At 39.9% G+C, this 20,478-nt stretch overlaps 1 protein-coding gene across 3 annotated transcripts in view; it reads right to left on the reverse strand.

Moving 5' to 3' along the window:
• fnbp1l (formin binding protein 1-like) overlaps positions 1–20,478 on the reverse strand; it is a 57,800-nt gene that overhangs the window by 33,042 nt on the left and 4,280 nt on the right. Inside the window, exon 1 of one of the 3 annotated variants that reach the window (XM_030433713.1) lies at positions 19,500–19,966. The exons of 1 other annotated variant lie outside the window; for it this stretch is intronic. In XM_030433713.1, the coding sequence (XP_030289573.1) occupies positions 19,500–19,574 (75 nt within the window). In that variant the 5' untranslated portion in view covers positions 19,575–19,966. Of the gene's footprint in view, positions 1–19,499; positions 19,967–20,478 lie in introns of those variants that run through there. One more of the 3 variants, XM_030433714.1, reaches the window with a different exon arrangement.

A 20,478-nucleotide genomic window follows, 5' to 3' on the forward strand; every position in this document is an offset into this window, starting at 1 on the left:
GTTCTGCATTGCAGGAACTTCTTTAATGGGTTTTCTCTGCCCTGCAGAAATAGAAATTACTGCAACTACTCCAACTACTGCAACTACTGCGGAAATATGTGATTCATAGTTGTTCAAATTAAAGATAATTCTAGTGGATTAAAAATGAATCAGAGAGTGAGTCTCAGGGATCCCAGTCAGCTCTGAGTCAGTGAGCTGCTTCACTCCTGCAGTCACTCTACGACTCCATGTTTGGCTCCATTCACATTAAATATTAATACTTAATCATACTTCCTTTGGTTATGCGTGTATTCCAGAATACACCAATGGAGTCAAATGGGTTCCTGTGCAGTGTTTCAGCCAATATCAAATCAGGTGATACATTTGTTTACTTCAGTTCAGGCGGTTGAGTTCACAAGAATAAATGGGTGTTTCTTCCTCTTATGTAATCGCTGGAGCTTTTGTTTCCCAGTCTGTGTATTGTTTGTTGTTGAGACGCATGATTATTATTAGCTTGGATTCACACCTCACCAAAGGCTATGCAGATGTTACAGAGGAAAAATATTCATCTGTTTCAGGTCACAGTCACGGAAACGAAAAAGAAAGAAAAAGTCAAAGACTTGGCAATCTTGTATTATTGTAACATCTCTTGACAGACTCTGCACTGGAATGTGTGCTTTCATTTTATAAAGTGGGTGGTCCCATCCAACTCCATGTCCATTCACTCAGGAGGTGTTTTAAGAGGAACCTGTGTTCGCCTTGTGCCAGCAAGCACAATTCAGGAGAAAAGATAAAAAAAGATCTACTTTTTCAGAAAAAAAACAAAAGGAAAGCAGAAGGAAAAAGCATTGCAACTGCAATAAATACCTTAAACACAGACGTTACAACATCGAAGCTGACTGGCAGCTGGAGAGTTGTAACAGATGTTTGGCTGAAAATGTCAATGACGGTTATTTTCATGTTTTCACTTGTGTAACTGGAGATGAACCAATACCATATTTACTTTCACAATACCAATTCTTCCGGAACAAAAAAGATTTCTATATGCTCTCTAATTCCACGACTAGATTTGCCTTTCCGTACTACAGTCCCAGCCTTTATGCTTCCAGTTTCTGAGCAGGATCACCACCTACCTTCATTGTAACACATGTCTGATATTTTGTTCAAACTTTCGTGGATATCTGGCTGGAGTGAAGTTTTTAACACAGACAACACCTATCAGGAAGCGTCTGTGTCCGACTCGGAGACAGGTCAGTCAAACATTAACTCAAGCCTGCCAAGTGGACTCTAAATGGTTCAACCAAATGGCAACTACATTGCCTATTATCTCTGCGAGAGTTATCAACCAATGTTGCCCTGTGGCACAGCAGTACTTGTATAATGATATCAAATAAATAAAACATAACTTTTTGATAATTATGTAGTGTTGGTTCACCAGTTCAAATAATAGGGGCAGGTCAAAAATTGGGACAAAAACACAAAGTGCCACTTTGTAGAAGTCGCTGCCATCGTCAACAAAGCCATAAATCAGTGACAGTCACACTTTAACCCGCGATGCGTAACAAGCTTTTTGCTGACTGACTGGAAAAAATTACACCTGGTTAGCATAAAAGGGGAGCAGAGAGAGAAGCACAGTGTACATAAGTGTCATGTGTTGATAATAAACATGGATGACTAAATCATCCGACCTCCTTTACCACAATAAACACTGTTGCTGCAGCTAACCATGCAAACAGCCTCTGTCTTTCTTTCATACAAACAATAATAATAAACAATTCTGTATATACAGGCCAATGTGCTTTATAATATTTAAAGACAAAAACACCTGATAATGACTATTATTTCTGCTTAAACTACAATACACCTTTTCTCTTTTATCCTGAGCCCTTCAACACTAGCTTAGACACAGTGATCTCTGGTTAAAAAGAATGGTAGAATACAGTAAAGTTGCCGATACAATTCAGCTGACATGTTAACTGGCAATTCCTTGAATTTGCAGTGAACATATTTCCCATTGCTCCACCAATGCTACCCATTTCTTCTTGTCAATTACATTGTTGTATTTATTAAAAGCTTTTTTTTTTTTACTTTTCACATTTGTTCAAATGCACCCTTTACCCCTAATGTGCCCTAGCTCTATGTGTGCATACATGCCTTAGGTAAGGGTGTTTCAATTTGGACTATGTGGCCCTCCACACAGAGAGAAGCAGACGACAAACTGAGGGTTATGAGAACTTTGTCATTTTAATAATATTGCCACAGTAATGTAGGAGAAAACACCATGTTGTACTAAAAATATGCTGCCCTTCAGTCAGGGTAATAAAGCATACAAACCATGTTAAGTCTTTCAATGATTTGCAAACAGCTCAAAATACTGGTAAGGCATGTGGACTCCACTGACACCCCTTCCCAAAAACTTGAGAGCTTCACTCCTGGCCATTTCTGCTTTATTTACTACCAGTCTGAGGAAAACAAATACACACAGACACACATAGACACACACACAGACACACACAGACACACACACACCTGAGCACTCCTAGCGAGTCGGGTTTCATAGCAACTCGATACCCTCTATTGTCTTGCTCTCCTGCCTCTTCACACACACCCTGACAGACTGGTTAGGCAAGAGAGAGACAGATGATTAGATTTCTGTTTAGATCCAGAAACCAAATAATCAAGCCATTGCGAGCGCCTGATATCGACACATTCTCCTCACTTAACCATGATACCGGCACATGCTTGCATCAGGACTCATTTGACATTATACATGTTCTTCTGTCAGCTGAAAAATGGCATGCTGACAAGATTAAAAAAAAAAAAAAAAAAACTTTTTTCGGAAAAGAAGTAACGGCATTGATCCCTCTGCTTAGCAATAGATCTGCACACTAAACTCACTTTGTCACCTAGACTGTCACATTGCAAATCATGATGTCGGTCAACTTAGTCTTAGTGTGTCTGTCTCTTTCTAGTACCAGGAAAATAAATTCTCCAACAGCCTCAACCACATGCAAATGCAAATGTCTGACTCTGGATCAAAGGCAAACAAAATTATCCACACTGTCAACCTCAGCTTCAACCTTGATTTGCAAGTCAGTGACATTCGAGGGGTCTCAAGTATTAACCAGCGTTTGGCAGCAAAATATCCCCAAAATGGGTTGGTAATTGAAGACAAGCGAACTAAATTGGGAGATACGTTGTACAACAAAAATGTATTACAAACAACAAACTGGAACATAATATAATGGAAAATACTGGGGCTGTAACGATATACCAAACTAATGATTCGGTTTGTATCATGATTTTTGACCCACGGTTCGATACAAACCTCGATTTATTATTATTATTTTTTTAATTAAACATTTTATTTATGTTACATTTCAATAAGTTCTGTATATGATATCAGAGATGCAGTATTGGCAAACTGAACCAGTGTGAATGGATGAGCCAGCTGCGCGTATGGAGAGTGTGTCTATCGGATGGTCACTCACTCAACTTAATAAAGAGAAATGTCCCACAAAGCAACATTACAGAAGCAAACAAAGGTGATGTAGTAACTGTAACTGTCTTTGGCAACCTATATGAGGAAAAAAATACCGCAGCTGTAAATGGAGAAGTGTCTGTCCTCCTGTCTGTCCTCCCACCTGTCCTATAGACTCCTTGTCACATTTCTGCCCGAAAAACAGCATCTGTCACCAGCACAAAAAACTTTAACTCACCAAGTGTTTAGGATGAAAAAAAATCTCCGCAGCGGTCAGCCCTCCTGACCAAGACTTCAGTGAACTTTCGCCCAGAAAACAGCCTCTGTCCTCACGATTGTCAGAGTCAGACAGGTCCTGTTTACTGATGGCTATTATGTAACTATGTAACTTAGAGTGAAAAACGTAACTTCGTCGCTTTCCAGGGTGTTTGGTGGGTCAGGATCTCAATCACAACACATTAAAACAGCATCCATATGATTATAAGTTATCCGCGGGTTTAGATTGACAGGGGGACACCGGGGAAACACACACACGTCATCATCATCTCTTTAGGAGCCACAGCGCCGGCTTTCTGTGTGAATTACACAGCGCTTCGTCTTTACTCCAGTGGTGCTTCACACTGTGTGAACGACCAACGGCGGAGAGTTGGCAAACCACCGCTCTGGTTTTAAAGTAGCGTCGCTATGTGAAAGGTACGGTGGCCCTGAAGTGCACAAACACAACGTTAAATCGTCTTTTTCATTTTGGTTAGTGTTGTATTTTCTGTTTTGCCGTTGTGTTTTCTGATTTGCCGTTGTGTTTTCTGATTTGCCGTTGTGTTTTGCACTTCAGGGCCACCATAGAAAGGGGCTACTTATAGCTCATAGGGCTGGTAGGGCTGGGATATATATCGATATAAAACTTATATCGATATATTTTTGAAATGTGATATGGAATTAGACCATATCGCATACATCGATATAGTTCAAATTTGCGCTGTGATCCTTGCTCCGGGCAAACCGCTGACCCGGAGCTCTCTGCACTGCTCCACCCGCCATGCACAGAGAGGGGAGGGGCTGGAACAGACACTCCGGCAATCTTCAACAAACACTTTGGTGGCCGCCGTTGCCCCTCACTTTGGCCTTGATACCCCGTGAAAAAATATCATCGCACGGCCACCGGTCAGCGTAGCGGGCAGGTGGGTTCTCATCATCACGATGATCTCACGTGAAAGCCTCTCAAACAGCAGCAGCGTCTCAAAACAGAAGAATGAAACTTACAGCACAGCGAGCGAGCGCAGCCGGTTTTGACATGATACGTAACTGACGTATGTGGTAGGATTTAGTCCGGTAAAGTTGGAAATATATTCACAGATTCGAACTTCCCGGATCAATAACTCATAAGTGAAACCTTGTTAAAACACAACTGACGGCTCTTTCCTACCATAGTACGGTAGACAACGAGCTACAACCGTATGTTAATCAAAACGAGCGTCTGGACATTAACTCTGGTCTGTATGGTCAGCCAGCTGTGAGACGAGGGCGCAGGGACCGTCTACAAAGTGCAACACTGAAAAGAGAAACTACAAAAAATATTCAATAACTTCACTTTTATTCAGAGTGTAGTGCCACCAAAATCATTCCACACATCAGTGGTCCCCTGCTGGTTATTCTACAATTTTTTTGTTTGGAAAAAATGTGCTTTGCCATAATTTTGGGGAATTGTTTGGGAGAAATATTCAATAACACTAATATTCAGTGAGGTGACACAAAACTCACCTCACTCTAACCCTACTTAAAAAAACTGATTTGTGATGTAACATTAACTTGATATTGGTATTTAAAAAAATGTTTTAATACATAATCCATGTCTTATTATAAATTAGGATGTTATGGTATCAGTCTGAAAGGTAAATCAACAAATTTTACTCAGTGGCCTTTGTGACCCTGACAAAAAAAAAAGTGAAGGCCAAATGGACTTGCCCCTAACGAAATTACGAAATGACGAAATTCCCACCCACATGTCATATTTGGCTTTGATTCTGACTGAACATATATCGGGATATGACTATTAGTCCATATCGCCCAGCCCTAAGGGCTGGATCTGTACTGGAAGTTGTGTCGCAATTCTGCCTTCTCACACCGCGAGACAGGTTTGTGGACCTTAGTGTCGCGATTTGGGTTTTGATACGCGTGTTGTTACAGCCCTAGAAAATGCATAGAGAGAGTAAGATATAGACGTCACACTGGTGTTTCGTTATCAATGACTAATTGGAGAGGGGGGCGGGAAAAATAAAAAATAAAAAAATTTTGGAAAAAATATATATCCTAGAGGTCAGGATTTAAACATACTACGGGGAACTTTAAATTGGTTATGAGACAGTCACAATTTAATACTATCTGAATGACATAAGGGGTCAAGAAGACCGACTGTTTCTGTACCATGGATTTCAAACTTTTGCAACTTGGAAAAGTCAAAATTAAACTACTTTTGATGGTGGCGTGCTGAGGATGATTTAAGGGGGCTCACAGCCTAAGGACAGAAGCTGCTCTATAGTCTGGTGGTACAGCATTCTCCTCATCTTTTGTCTAAAGAGGCAGCAAGAATAAACTTACAAAAATGAAAGTTCCATGTGAAAGATTACATTTAAGATATACTGGCGGCTAAAAACAATGAATTAGTTAACAAATTAGTCAACCTAAAAAAAAAACAATCATTAATTTTGATTTGTTAAACAAAAATTCTGTGGTTTCTGCTTTTCAGATGTAAAGATTTGATTATTTTCTTTAATAGAGCTTGTCATCTTCTACAGCCAATACAACACCCTTGGATTTTGAACTGCTGGTTGGACAACACAAGCGATTTGAAAATATTAATTTGTGCTCCATCAGTTGATTGATTGAGAACATTACAATATCAGAATTATTGAATAAATGACTAATCAGCAGATTAATACCACCTACCAACCTTGTTTATAAATAAAAATAAAATGCTGCAACTAATTCTGTGCAGTAGCTTCAAGTTACAAATATCAATTAAGCTTTAGTTAAACACTTAAAACTTAAGCACATGACTGGTAAAGACTGAAAGTAATGATTCTCACGTGACTACAGTTATCCTAACAATATGGTTGCAACTCTGTGGTCTATAGGTTGTATGAAAATGGGGGAAAATGATAATCAGTGTTTCTAAATGCCTAAGATGATGCACTCAAAAATACATTCAGTTTATTGTTATAGAGGAATAAAGAAACCAAAAAATATTCACAATGAAGGAGCTGCAATCACATTTTTTCTTTTTCTTTTTCAGAGAGTTTTAACAGTTTAGCTGATTATCAAAATAGTTACTGATAAATTCAACAGTTGTAAACTTTACAATTAATCGTTGCAATTCTACAATAAAAAAAAAAAAGCTGAATGCCCCAGCAGACCTTACTCTGCTTTGTTGGTAAATGTCAGGTGGTGACTTTGATAAGGATCCATTAGCTTTTCTCAGTGGGGTCTGACCCACTTTGTCTCAACCCTCATCCTGACCGGGATCAGTTAGTGGGGTCAACCCTGTGACACTAAAGGTCAACTAGTGGATTTCCTGGGTTCATATCTGATCTAACATGGTGAAACAGAGGAATCCTTGTTCCTTGTCACTCTGAAACTCTGTTGGCGGAGCTTTCTCAGGCACAAGCAATAAGGATATACAGTTACACTATCAGTGCTATTTCCACATAAACTCAACATTAACCACACAAGTACTTGAGTCAACAAGATGAACAGCCCAAGCCTCTGTGTATGATAAACACCAGACATGAAGTGCTGAGACCAGTGATGATTTTATGGCAGATTCGAGTCAGTTCAGTGCTTCACAAAGAGCTTCAGCTTCTCAAGAACAAAACAACATATCTTCACCACCAAGTTCAGAATATAAGTTCTTTTGGTTGTAAATAAGTGCAAACCCCAAGCTTTTTTTTTAGTTATTTTTCTAGAGAAACCATCTGCTCAACAAGAATGAATTAATAATTTCAACTACTCTGCCCACAGTGCCATCCACAAATGAAGCAAGATTGTTGTAAATTATTATGAATAAGCTTGGCCTTAAACAAAAGTTGACCCTAGCTGGCATGGTACAGCATAATTAGCCACTCACTAATACCAGTGGGACCTTACAGACAGTGAATCTACATTAGCAGTTACAAATGTGATCTACATTCCTTAAACTGCTGTCACCGCTTTGATTTCAGGAGTAAAATGTAATTTCTTATTGCAGTATTAAGTTAATAACTATACAATTCATAATGTAACAAAATATTGTGATACAGTTAAACCTTGATATTTTTGGTACCATAGAAATCTTTTCGTGCTGTAACCTGCTGGGCTGGACTGACAGCAAGTGGCTACACAGAGACAGACACACTCGCATACAGACACATGGATGGCTACAGTGGATCATGGAGTCAGTTCCAGTGGTTGTCCACACCATCAACCACTGCGTTTCCTGTGTGTGTGTCCAATATGAAAGTACAGGATGTGATTAATACTGTATCTGTTCTACAATCCACTGAGCTCTGTCATCAGACCATATGTGCATGCCTGCGCGCACGCACGCACACGCACACGCACACGCACACACACACACACACACCTCAGAAAAAAGCCACAGGATCCTTGATTTATCTTACCGCTGACTCAATTGCCTTAATCACAGTCAGGGTTTGGCATAAGGCTTCCAGCTGTGTGAGTGTTGACCCTGACACCTTCTCCTCAGTGTTCATGCTTGTGCGGTTGACTTTAGGCTATGACACTTTTGGTTAACGTGCTGACAGCTGGCACTATTTTTAGGCATGAACACATCACATCAGTTTAGTCCATTCAGTGCCATCAAGACAAAAAAAAACTATTTACTCCATTCTGACCGCCCAAGTTAAGAGTAGCACAAACAGCAAGTTTTGTATAAAATACATTTAAATTAGCACATTTTCATTCAAATATGGAAAGTGACTGGTGCACTTCAGATAAATTATACCACTGCTTCGATACTGCACTGCAGTGTGGCCGAGATGTGCAGGTGCAAGGAATTTAATATTGGGAAAACAGTTATGCCTCGAGAGACTATATGACTTTCAAAGTTGTCCCTGTACTCAATTCACACAACACAGCTTTCTGCCGTGTAATCGGGAATCTTGTCGTGGTTTCAACACTACATGACTGATAAGCAAGCGGGAGGACAAATTAAGAGATCACACATGCGAGACGGTCCAAGCAATCAAAGTTGTTTGTGCACTGACTTGCAACAAACAGGGGAGAAAACAATAATAATATGGGTGAAACTCGGTTATAAATACCAAAAAACTTTAGTGTATGTATTCTGATAGAAGCTATAGGCTTTTATTGTGCCCATTCCATCAGACTGGGTTTAGAGTGCTAGTGGGAACTGGGGTGTTCTGCAGTGTCTGCTGCCATTGGCTGTAGCTCAATAATGGCTCCTCCAACCAAGACACAGCCATATATTTAGCCTGCTAGATATCTTGTTAGATAGCACGTCTTTGAACAGTTCTCACATAGCAATTGTCACTCAAGAGAATGTGCACAGATCTCTCTGACTGCAGCTTTTTGTTGGTGATCTCCAAAAAGAACTGGCAAGTTAGACAGATAAAAATGATGCCACTTCCATATCTGTCCACTAAATAAGAAGCTATAGCCCGCAGCAGGTTAGCTTTGCTTAGCATAAAGACTGGAAATGGGGGAAACGCTACATTCAAAAACCGAAGTGTAAAAAAATGCATACTGATTAAGAGTGTAACAATTTCGATTTTAAATCGAAATCAACCGAAATTAAGTCACAATCTCGAACTTCAAATTAAAAAATGGAATTGTTGATGCTGCCACGCCCCCGTGTCACGTCCGGTCGGCTTGCCAAGCGGATAAAAACACACACGTGTTGAAGTGCTGCGAGTCAACCTCCTCTATCCTAGCTACTAGCTAAGCCAGAAGCTATTAGCTACAGCTAGCCAAGCAACAGCATGGTGCTACACCATTCCTGTTCTGCTCCTGGACTGTGTTCGGGAAGCACAGGGGAGATGGTTTCCTCCTGGGCCGAAGTTTGTGTTTACCTTCGGGGTGAACCCCTTTCACGTGTTAAGCTGGCTGGGAAATAATACCAGGAAGCTTTGCTGTACCTAGCCGTCGCCTTTATTCCAGCCAAACTGCAGCCCATATTGTACACTTTATTGCTGTCGCTACTCCTTTTGCTTCTCCTTCCTCTCCCATTCATTCACTGTCTGCACATACGCAAGCTCCCTCACACTCGCTCGCCCACTCACACCTTATGCACCTTACGCACACACACCTCACACACACCGCCCTATTCCTGAAAGGGGCTACGCCACTCTTACAACAATGGCAACTGCAGATGCAGGAGACCCATCGACAGAACTTCAACCCCCTCTTTCACTAAAGTCGCTGGTGGGAAAGTATTTTGGATTTCCAAAGAGTTGTGTTGACAACGTTCACGTTGTTGCCAAAAAAAAAGCCACAGTTTGCAAGTTCTGCAGAAACTAGATGGCAGGTTATTTTGTTGAAGTTTCCAATTGACTGAAGATATAAGGTACTGTTACATTACGTTGTTAATAAATGTTTTAAATTTGACAATGTAGGGTGGTACATTGCAAACAAAGATCAGATATTATATTGCATAAAAGTCTAGTCTAAAAATGGTGTAGCAACCTGTGCTTTAAAAAAATTGTAAAAAAAAAAAAAAAAAATGTAAAAATCAAGAATGGAATCGAACTGTGATCTTAGAATCGAAAGTTTAATCGATTCGAGGATTTGGAGAATCGTGACACCCCTTATACTGATTAAAGAGGCGAGTTGTTTTTCCCCATTTTAGTCTTTGTGCCAAGTTAACCAGCTGCTTACTGACATATGAGAGCGGTCTTATCACATTCTCTGCAAGATAGCAATTAAGCATTTTTACCAACATTATAGTTAACAGACTCTCAGTAAGTTTTCAATAGATGACAGTTTAGAAATAACTGTATGTCCTACAGATCTAGTTTATCTCTTTATCCCTGCAAAAAGTGTATCAATTAGCTTTTGTGTAAATGGAATATTCCCTACAATGTTCCCTTACATAGCATGGAAATTCCATTTAAATAGCCTGCATTAACTCAAAAACTGCCTGCATTCAGCGGAAATATCTCGCTGGATAAATCTCTACCACAGTATAAATACGCATGTAAATTCAGCGAAATGCCCTTTTACTTGCAGCAGGAAGCAACTGAGCATGACTGCCCTCATCATGTGACATGCTGACAGAGAAATCTCAGTCTACAGCCATGTTTTTTTTTTCCCCTGTTGTCTGCACATTTAAAAAGCAGAGAACAACACATACTGGCCACCACAGTGTACCTCCCTGTGAGTGTGTATCATATGGATTAACCATCACATCATATGACTAATAGTGAAGTCAATAGTTGTTGTAAAACTACTGCTGCCGTCATTAGCTGAATTGTAGTTTTACACAGTGTTTGAGGCAGGACTGTCTGCGAGTAAAAATAATTAAATTAACAAGTTAGTATTTCTTACTGGGCGTCACTGTTTCATCCAAGAGGGACAATGAATAACACTAATTTAAACTGTACACCCATTTAGGGATACACATTAATTGAATTAAAATAAGACTGTTAAAATGTATCTTGTTCTATCACAGTAAATATATGAGAATTGTATCAAATTAAAAATGCAAAAATAATATCAAATGAATTGGGCTAACCTGAATACTTGAAAAACACAAAGGCTGACAAGATTTTCATTAGTTTTGCAAGTAGCCAAGCCAGTGGCACTGAACACAGCCCAAAAGACCAATGGAGGTCAGTTTGACAACAGGGACCTCTGTGGAGGCCAGACATCTTACCTCACCAATAACATTGGTGCTAGGTAGCTGGGTGATAATGATGTTCTGTGCTGTTTTAATCAACCTTCCAGTCCTGAGCCATGCATAAACCATGCCAGTTTTTGGTGTTTCCAGTCAGAATGCTTTCTTTTGTGTTTCTGTAAAAGGTTCTCACATGACTATGTCGTGACAATAAAGGCATTTTGATAGTTTAAAAGAAAGTGCCTTGGAGTTTTCCTGTGATTGTTAAAATCTAAATGTATCTCTATCCAAATAGCACCTCTAACAATCTCAATTTGAGTCCAGCAAGCAGTCCAAAAGTTGTTGTTTTTTTCATTTTAAACTGATGATAGTGCTACAGGTAAACCTGCAGACCATCAAAGTCATTAGGATTCCTCCTTTGGAGACAATGAATATGTTTAGAAAGTTTCATAGCAATCCACTCAATAGTTCAGATATTTAAGTCTACATCAATGCAGGTCATTGCTGCAATGGCCCAATGCCTGCTTACAGCAACTATGCTTACCCAGAACAATAGGTTGCTAGTGCCTTAACTAGCATTAAAATCAGTTTATGCTGCTTCCACAGCTCTGCAGGATATCTTCAGCCTTGTGTTTAGAATAGAATAGAATAGTCTTTATTGTCATTGTACAGGAGAGTGCAATGAAAATGAAATTCTGTTGTGAACATGTGAGTCACAACATTTGAAGGCTTTAAATGAACAACAGCAAGGCAAAACACAAAGTAGTGTTTGTTTAAAGGCTGCAGGAGACAATAGCGGGTTTAAATTAGTTTACAAAAATGACGGTAGAAATCTGAATCCTGAAAGACTTCTTCCCTCGAGTCTTTTCAACAATTCTATATCTTTTATTTTAAAAAAGACACATCATTCCTGGTTTCTAAAAAAACAAGAGGTAAAAGTTCAGAGTCAGTCTGCTGCCCAGTGTCTTAACATCCTTTATTCGGCACTCCGACTACCTGACATATTACAGTCAAGGGTCACCACAGTAACCAGGGGGTACGCTGTGTACTTCATGGACAGGTTACCTCGGTAACCAGAAACCCTCCATGCTGAGCAGCTACTAAATTTGTGTGTGTGTGTGTGTGTGTGTGTGTGTGTGTGTGTGTGTGTGTGTGTGTGTGTGTGTGTGTGTGTGTGTGTGTGTGCAAATGAGCAGCACACAGACCATTTTTATTGGGCTCTGAAACTTCACTGGCCAAATAAACAGCCTGGGAAAACTCCTCTGTTGCTTGAATTAACATTGTTTCATCGTTTGCAAATGGGGGCAGAGGAAAGGGAGAGGAAAGGCGAGTAAGAGGAGAGGGGGTGGGGCTGTCCTAGTTATGCTTATCCCATGTATATACATACACACTTTTGCACCATATTGTCTGTATTTACGGTGTCTGCATTGTGGCCAAAATCTGACGAAAGCTAGTATCTCCCATACATACGCTTGTACACAAAAGTGCACCACAAGGAGATTCTGCTGGCTGATAAGTCAGCATCATAAAAGTGCTTTGGAATTGTTTACGTCAACTACTATGTCACACAAGGGGGACCAACAGGAATCCTTGTGCCTTGTTCTTGGAGTCCATAATCAAATGATGAATAGTAACTGTGATATACAGCTGGAGTCATAGGGGAAGATTTCCGGTTTGGTCTGATTTTTGTGCTTTTGATAAACCAGTGAATTATGAGTCAAATTGAGCTGGTGACACTAAAACTGTTGATTGATTTCTCGTGGATGCTAAGACATAAGTTTTCATAACATGATGAATTTCCATCACCTGTATCATCATGAATTGGATTATCGTGAATATCCTCACGAGTAATTTAAAAAAAGCTGTTTAACTCGATAACCTTCAAGCCTATATCGATTTCCAGTTATTCCAAAATCCTAAACCTAAATCATATGTGTAGAAGTGAAGGACCCATCATTTAATTATGCTTTATTCATGCCGATGGACCTTATGATTTATAACTACCATATCTAATATTGTTTATTTTTCACTAAAAAGGATTGCCAACTAAAGACAATGTGTGCAATCTGTGAGGCAATAAAAATGTGTGTTTGTTAACAGACTGTAAGGTTAAGGGATTTGAGTATGTTTCAGTGTCAATTTAAATGTTTTAAGCATATTTCCATGATAATATTGTCAATCACAATTATTGTGACCAGGATAATCATGAGAAATGTTCTTATAATCTCACGCACAGTAGATCAAATGTATCGACAACATTTTTGAAATTTGCATCATTGTTCTTGATAAAGCAAAAATGCCATAAAATAGCTGGTTCCTGCCTGTCAAATATGAATACTTGCTTCTTTTGTTTTTTTGGTCAAACAAAAAAAAAACCTGAAGGTAATATTTGGGACACAAAAATAAATGACACACTTACAAGAAGTTCCACTAAAAAAATAGTTAATGGACCTTGAGTCTCAAATTAAAGAATGGATGTGGCAGGTGAATTAAACCATAAGGTTTCACAAACATTCAACCGTTTTGCTCCGACGACTATCATAACCAGTTTGAATCCAAATGTGGCCCCTGAGAAAAAGAATGTTTCAAATAGCAGCCCCACATCACTGAGGTCTATTTTAAGGTCTGTGACATTAAACCATTTTTAAAACACTGCACATTTTATTTTGGTCTGTGGGAACCCCTTATATAAAAGTGTGTTCTGGAGAATTCTGCCTGATCTCAAGGGACAAGAGGCAGCGTTTTTTCGAGGGGGAAGATGAGGAGAAGATGAAAAGAGTTGTCGTAAGGACGGAACCGAGGGGAGACGTGCACTTATCAACTCCACAATGGGATTAGAGGAGCTTATGGTCCATCGTCACAAGGCAAACACACACCCGCTGGTCACTGGTCACATGAACACACACAAACAGTAAACACAGAACAAAAAGGTGCCTGATTCATTCTGCATGCTCTCACATTGGTAGCTAAGGGAAGTAATGGTGCAGACAGAGAACCAGATCACAAAACATGGAACTGAACCAACAATCAGAGGACACTTCTGCACAATGAACGCTTCATCTTGACTGTTCTGTTATCCCTGTACGTCACTAAGTACTTTGGTATTGTGTCCATCCACAGAGTAGATAGCATCGGAGCAGCAGGGGTTAGCAGGTTTAGCAGGCAGCTGATTTGTTTAGTACACATCAACCAAAGGGCATCAGCTGGAGGACATCTTGCTTTACTTCACCAACTCGAAAAATCGTACGAATTCATGTTGGTTTTTTTCCGAGAAAATTAAAATGGTAATGAAAAATGATTATTCACACTAATCACGAATCATACTGAAATCATAATATCTCTCAAAAAGAATCGCAGCCGGGGCGTCGCGTAGCCCAGTTGATAGAGCAGGCGTCCCATGTACAGAGGCCTTGTCCTCACTGCAGTGGACCCGGGTTGGACTCCCAGCCTGGGGCCCTTTGCTGCGTGTCACTCCCCCTCTCTCTCATCCTGTTTCCTGTCATATCTTCAGCTGAATTATCAATAAAGCCATATAAAAGGCCAAAAAAATACTTAAAAAAAAAAAAAAAAATTGCAATATTATTTTTTTTACTATATCATGCAGTCCCAAATGTATTAGAGGTGGGTGCAATTCATCGATGTGGCGATGCATTACGATGCGTCACGTGACGATTTAGCATTGATTAATTAATGTCGATGCTTTGCCGCATGACTGGAACAAAAAACACGTAACCAGAACCTTAGCGCGCGCACCGCCCAGACTGTGAGTGGGACCACAATAAATGGAGCAGTAACATTACTTTCTTTGCAAAATGGCAACAGCTTTAGCAGCCCCCAAAGAGCGGCCGATACTCTCGCCACCGGGGTTCACTGCAACCGTGTGGAAGCACTTTGGATTTTATGAGAGAGCAAACAAGACGACTGACAAGACCTACGCAATTTGCTTTTTTCAGTGTTTTCCGCCAATAGAGGGGGCTCTCGTGCAAGTGGAGCTTTCCCTGGTCAAAGTTAATAAGTTCAAAGTGCAAATGTTTACATAGTAATAAAATAAAATATTTTGTGTCTTTGAAAAATACAAGTCAAATGTTCAAAAAACCTTGTTATTTACTTAATGAGTGTAGTTTTAGAGGAACTACGTTAATTGATAGGCTATTTATTTACAAATGTAGCCACAGATGAAGACAAAATCAATCTTGTATGGAAAAAAGCATTAAAAATCGTGGCACCAATAATCAAATCGAATCGACAATCATTATAATCGTCGAATCGAATCAAATCGTGAGCTACCCTTGTTGGAACACCCCTAAAATATACTGTATATCTATTTTAAGCAAAGTCATGGAAGGGTAAAACCAGGGATTATCTATCCGCCTGGTATAAAGAATGTGAAAAATGGCCATTGCATTTTCTAAAGCCTAGTGTTTGTGAGTGTTTTTATGTAAAAATGTATAAAACTAGGGGTGGGAAAAATAATCGATTCATAGATTAATCGCGATTCGGACGTGGATGATTCTGAATCGATTCACAAATGTGAAAAATTGATTTTCTACATGTTAATTGACAACGTAATGTTGACGGAACGCAAGAGGCGGAACTCAGGACTGCGGAAGGGCAGCGCCCGGACAGTTGACGGTGTGCACACAACAAAAAACATGGGATGTGTCGTGAATGTCTGTACTCACAAACAACTCATGGGTGGAACGTCTGAGGCATTTGTTCACGCCAAGCGGCTCAAGAGCAGCGTGGAGACCGCTGTTGGCTGTTAGCTGTTAGCTGTTGGCTGATAGCTGTTAGCTGTGGCGTAGAGTGCGCAGCGTCCAGGTTAACTTGCGACACCTGTAACTAACTATCGGGTATTTCTGTCATTCCGCCGTGCGTTCAAATGGTTACTTAAAGCCATCGTTCCCAGCCGCATACATCGTTATTAAGCTGAATCCAAGTCGATGTGAAAACTGTACACTGTCAAACAGCCCGCACAGTATGTTGAAATCCAGCCCGAACTCAGCATAAGGTCAGTCAGCTGTGGCAAAGTGTGAGATGTCCAGATCAACCTGTGATACAAACACCTGTATCGACCGTCGGCCAGCTGTATTAATGTACTACATGTATGCTGCTACAGGAACACTTTTCTTTTCCTTTTGGTTCTTTGCAATACTGGATGTTTGCTAGCAAATGTAACCTTCCAGTTGACTTGCCACATTTCTTTCATTTGTTTTATTAATTAAATATATTGAAAGTAAATTAAGTATGGATCATTACAAATACTTTGCTTTGAAAGTACCAAGTAGTCACACAGTGAGAAAAAAGTAGGAAGTGATTAGCAAACTCAGATTAAATTTTTAATTTTTTTTTCCAATTGTGCATGGAAATGTACATAAAACTTGCTGCATCGAGATGCATCGAGAATCGATTTAGAATCAAATCGTTGACCTCTGAATCAGAATCGAATCGAATCGTGAGGTGCCAAGAGATTCCCACCCCTATATAAAACCCAAATAAAATAGGCCTAACTTATTGGTTTATGAAAACCTTGTCGCTGCATTCAGTTTTACTGAAATGAGAATAAATGTGGTTATGTATGCATGTATAAGAAGATGTAGTTAATTTTCTGGGAAATCTACTGAGACATTTTTGATTGATGAAAATGGCCAGACATTTTTGGCTAATCCAGTGAATTAAGTATTTGAAAAACTTGTGTTCTGGTGTGGGATTGTTAAATGAGAGGTCCTTGGCTGGCTGCTATCTGCAAACACACTGCTAGATGCAAATTAATCTTACACACTGGATCTTTTAAGGGTTATCTTAATATTGATGCAAAAAAATCATTAATCATTAAAATTAAGTATTTTCAAAAGGAGTTCTGCTCATTGACTTGCAACTTTACTCACAACAGCCTAATAAAACCAGAGATTTTAAAGGGATACATACAGTGCCATAGTATAACTGTGAGCATGGTACACAAGCAGGCCTCAGATTGACAGAAGCAAGCCATCCAGCAGAGGCTTAGGGTAATGACTGGGTTGGAGATCTAGGGAAAATTCACCAGAAAAATTCCCGACATCTTCCAATTTTCCACGTGTCCTAGAGCCTGCATTTTTATCCGCTGGCTAATAAAGAAACTGACTAATAAACAGTTGACAGACAGACTGACTCCTGGAAGACAGCAAAACAGTGAACACAGCTGCAGCTCTGACCAAAGCCCTGCATCTAAACAAGTCGTGACTCTGAGACGTCTGGAACCGTTTCTGTCTCTGCTGATTCAGTTTTTACTTCCTGGAAAGAAATTATAACAAACACTGATGTTTCAGAAATAGATATAATTTTAAATAATGACAATCATTTTTCTTTATGACTGGTGTGAGGAAACAATGAACCAAAAGTAAAAATACATGCAGCAGATATCTGCCACGAGTCAAATATTTCAGAATAGGTCAGACTTCATTCACTCTCTATAATGGGGGAAAAAATGCCACTTTCACCAGATGCTTTGCAAAGTTTCATAACACAAACTGACAGTAACGCTGCAGGTACAAATAGAGGCCGTAGTGATCCTGGAATTATAGATACTTCTGTTCACCCTTTTCATAGCAAAGAAAGGAAGTATCACACTGACAATGATTTGGAAGGGGGTCACAAAGTCAGGTAACACGTGTTGACCTATTTAGACTGATGGCAAACGGGTTTATCCAGGGACACTGTATCGGTGTACAGGTGTAATGGTGTCTGAATCCAAGAAGAGCTTGACTGCCAAACAGCTGGCTGGGTGGATACAGCTTTGACCGCTTGCAGAGGGTCGACAGGGAGGATGAGAGGAAGGGAGGAGAGGATCAGTGGGGACATAGGAAGGGGTCTGCAGCTCTATGTTTGTGTGTTTGTGTGTTTGTGTGTTTCAGTTCTAGTCCCCCATAATCACATTAGGTCTGGAAAAGTATGGATCGGTCATGCGATCAACCTTTTCTTCCTTTTGCTAGCACTTTGTCACTGGCTTCCTTCTGTTGTCCATATGTCATCTGGGATGGACACATTAATCAGATTCTCCTTAAATGTCCAACATGTCACTACTGCTAGTCTATCAAAACGAAACATAATACACTGCAAAAGACAGCCGTCCAGCTTTGAAGCACAGAGTCTGGTGCGGAGGCAGACATTCTGGAAGAATAAACACCCAGAGTCAGAATCAGATAACGTTACAGAGAGGAGAGGGGGGAAAGAGGAGAGCGAACCAGAGTCTCTGGTGAGTAATGAGTTTAGTGGCTGAACACTCACTGTCCTACACTACAGCAACTGCTGTTCTCCACACTGATGGCACCATTTGGCTGGAACCTGAAGTCCTCTTTTCTGCACCCAGACAGGGTAACACACACACACACACACATACACACACATACACACACACACACACACACACACACACACACACACACACACACACACACACACACACACACACACACACACACACACACACACACACACACACACACACACGAAGGGCTAATTCAGAATATAATAATATGGCTGTTCAAATAAAAACAGCACTCAAACTGGCCTTGCTGGTGGTTACTATGACTTGACTCAGGGTAAACTTCGGACTGGATTTCTCTGACTGAATATTTGGAATAATGTAAGTACACAACTCAAACATTTGTATGCAGATATCTTACATATATGTTTGAAATGTTTGAGAATGTATGCATTTCCCATTACAAAAAAACATCTAAAAAATTACACACTGGATTTGAGTATGCTATACAAAAAAAACTTTACTTTTACTTCACAGGTGTTTTCAGACTGCTGCTCACTTTGAAGCATAAAGCTATGCTAGGTATTAGATCAGTCTACCAAACTCAATGTGATGTGTGTGGACAGAACAGTATCCACAAGTGAGAAAAACCATCCTCCATTTAATCATTCAATCAAGGGGCTGTTTGTCTAAATGTGACCTAAACAACTAACACAAATTAAGTCACCTGTGTGGGTCATTATCACAATCTGGTCAGATGTTTCAGTCGATAATTAACACTGTAAATGGACACAGACACATAAAAACAACATGAGATTTTTCACTGCAAAGAAGAAAAGAAAGATGATAAAAAATATTTAAGTTACTCATTCTGACACTTTGCTGTATTTGTTAGTTTGTTAGTGTTACTGAGAGCCTATTCATTCTTGATGTATGCTGTTACTACTTACTGTTGCAGCAGCCAATTTCCCCGATGGGATCATTAAAGTTTCATCTAATCCATTATGTCTATAAACTCTACTCATCTCTCAGTCCATTGGCCTTCTTCTCCCACCATATGAAAACATCTCTTTCATCATTAAACCTCCTCCCTCGGTTCCTCTTTATGGGCTTTGTTCTCCTTCAATCATCTCTCACACCCCCTCCTTCCCTTTTCATCTCCCTCACTGTCTCCCGCAGATGTGCGTTAGCACAATTTTGGTAATTAAGAAAGACATCCACCCTCACACACAAAGTAACGTGGGATTCAACTATTATAGCCACACATCGACTCACACCTACAAAAACACCCCCCTCCACATATACAAAATGTGCTGAAACGCTTGGCTTGACTGGATATAACAGCTTGTCGTGTCCAGGCCAGTGCCCTCAGCTTCGACATGACTTCATTCACACCCGCTGTGACCTGCTAAGACGCAGACTACTGGCTTACTAAATAACAGGAACTCCTTTCATCAGAGCTTCCACAGCCACACATCCACAAACCAGTGAGACAGTTAAACAAATGGCGGATCAAGAGTTCCGATGCGACGTCGCTCTCTTGCATTAAATTGTGACATTACTTTTATATGCTGGCAGATGTTAAAGAGGGGAGGCAAGGATTGGCAGTGAGTGATGCAAAACACAATTATAAATCACCCAAGGCATCTCTATCTGCATTATCATCTCTACAAAAGTTTTCATGTGAGTGCATATCGAACATTATATACACCAGTACCAACATATCTTATGGGTCAATATCACCCAGTAATACCAGCTAATTGATATATCTATTTCATTGGACAAGAGAAGCAATTTGAAGATGTCACTTTGGGCTCTGCAAAATTGTAATGAGCATTTTTTTAAATTTATTTAACAATTTAAATGATTAGTCGTTTAATCATGAAAATAATCAACAGACAAAGTAATTATTAGTTGATGCTCTATTTG

The sequence above is a fragment of the Sparus aurata genome, chromosome 11 (genome assembly GCF_900880675.1).
Source record: "Sparus aurata chromosome 11, fSpaAur1.1, whole genome shotgun sequence".
Taxonomy (NCBI): Eukaryota; Metazoa; Chordata; class Actinopteri; order Spariformes; family Sparidae; genus Sparus; species Sparus aurata.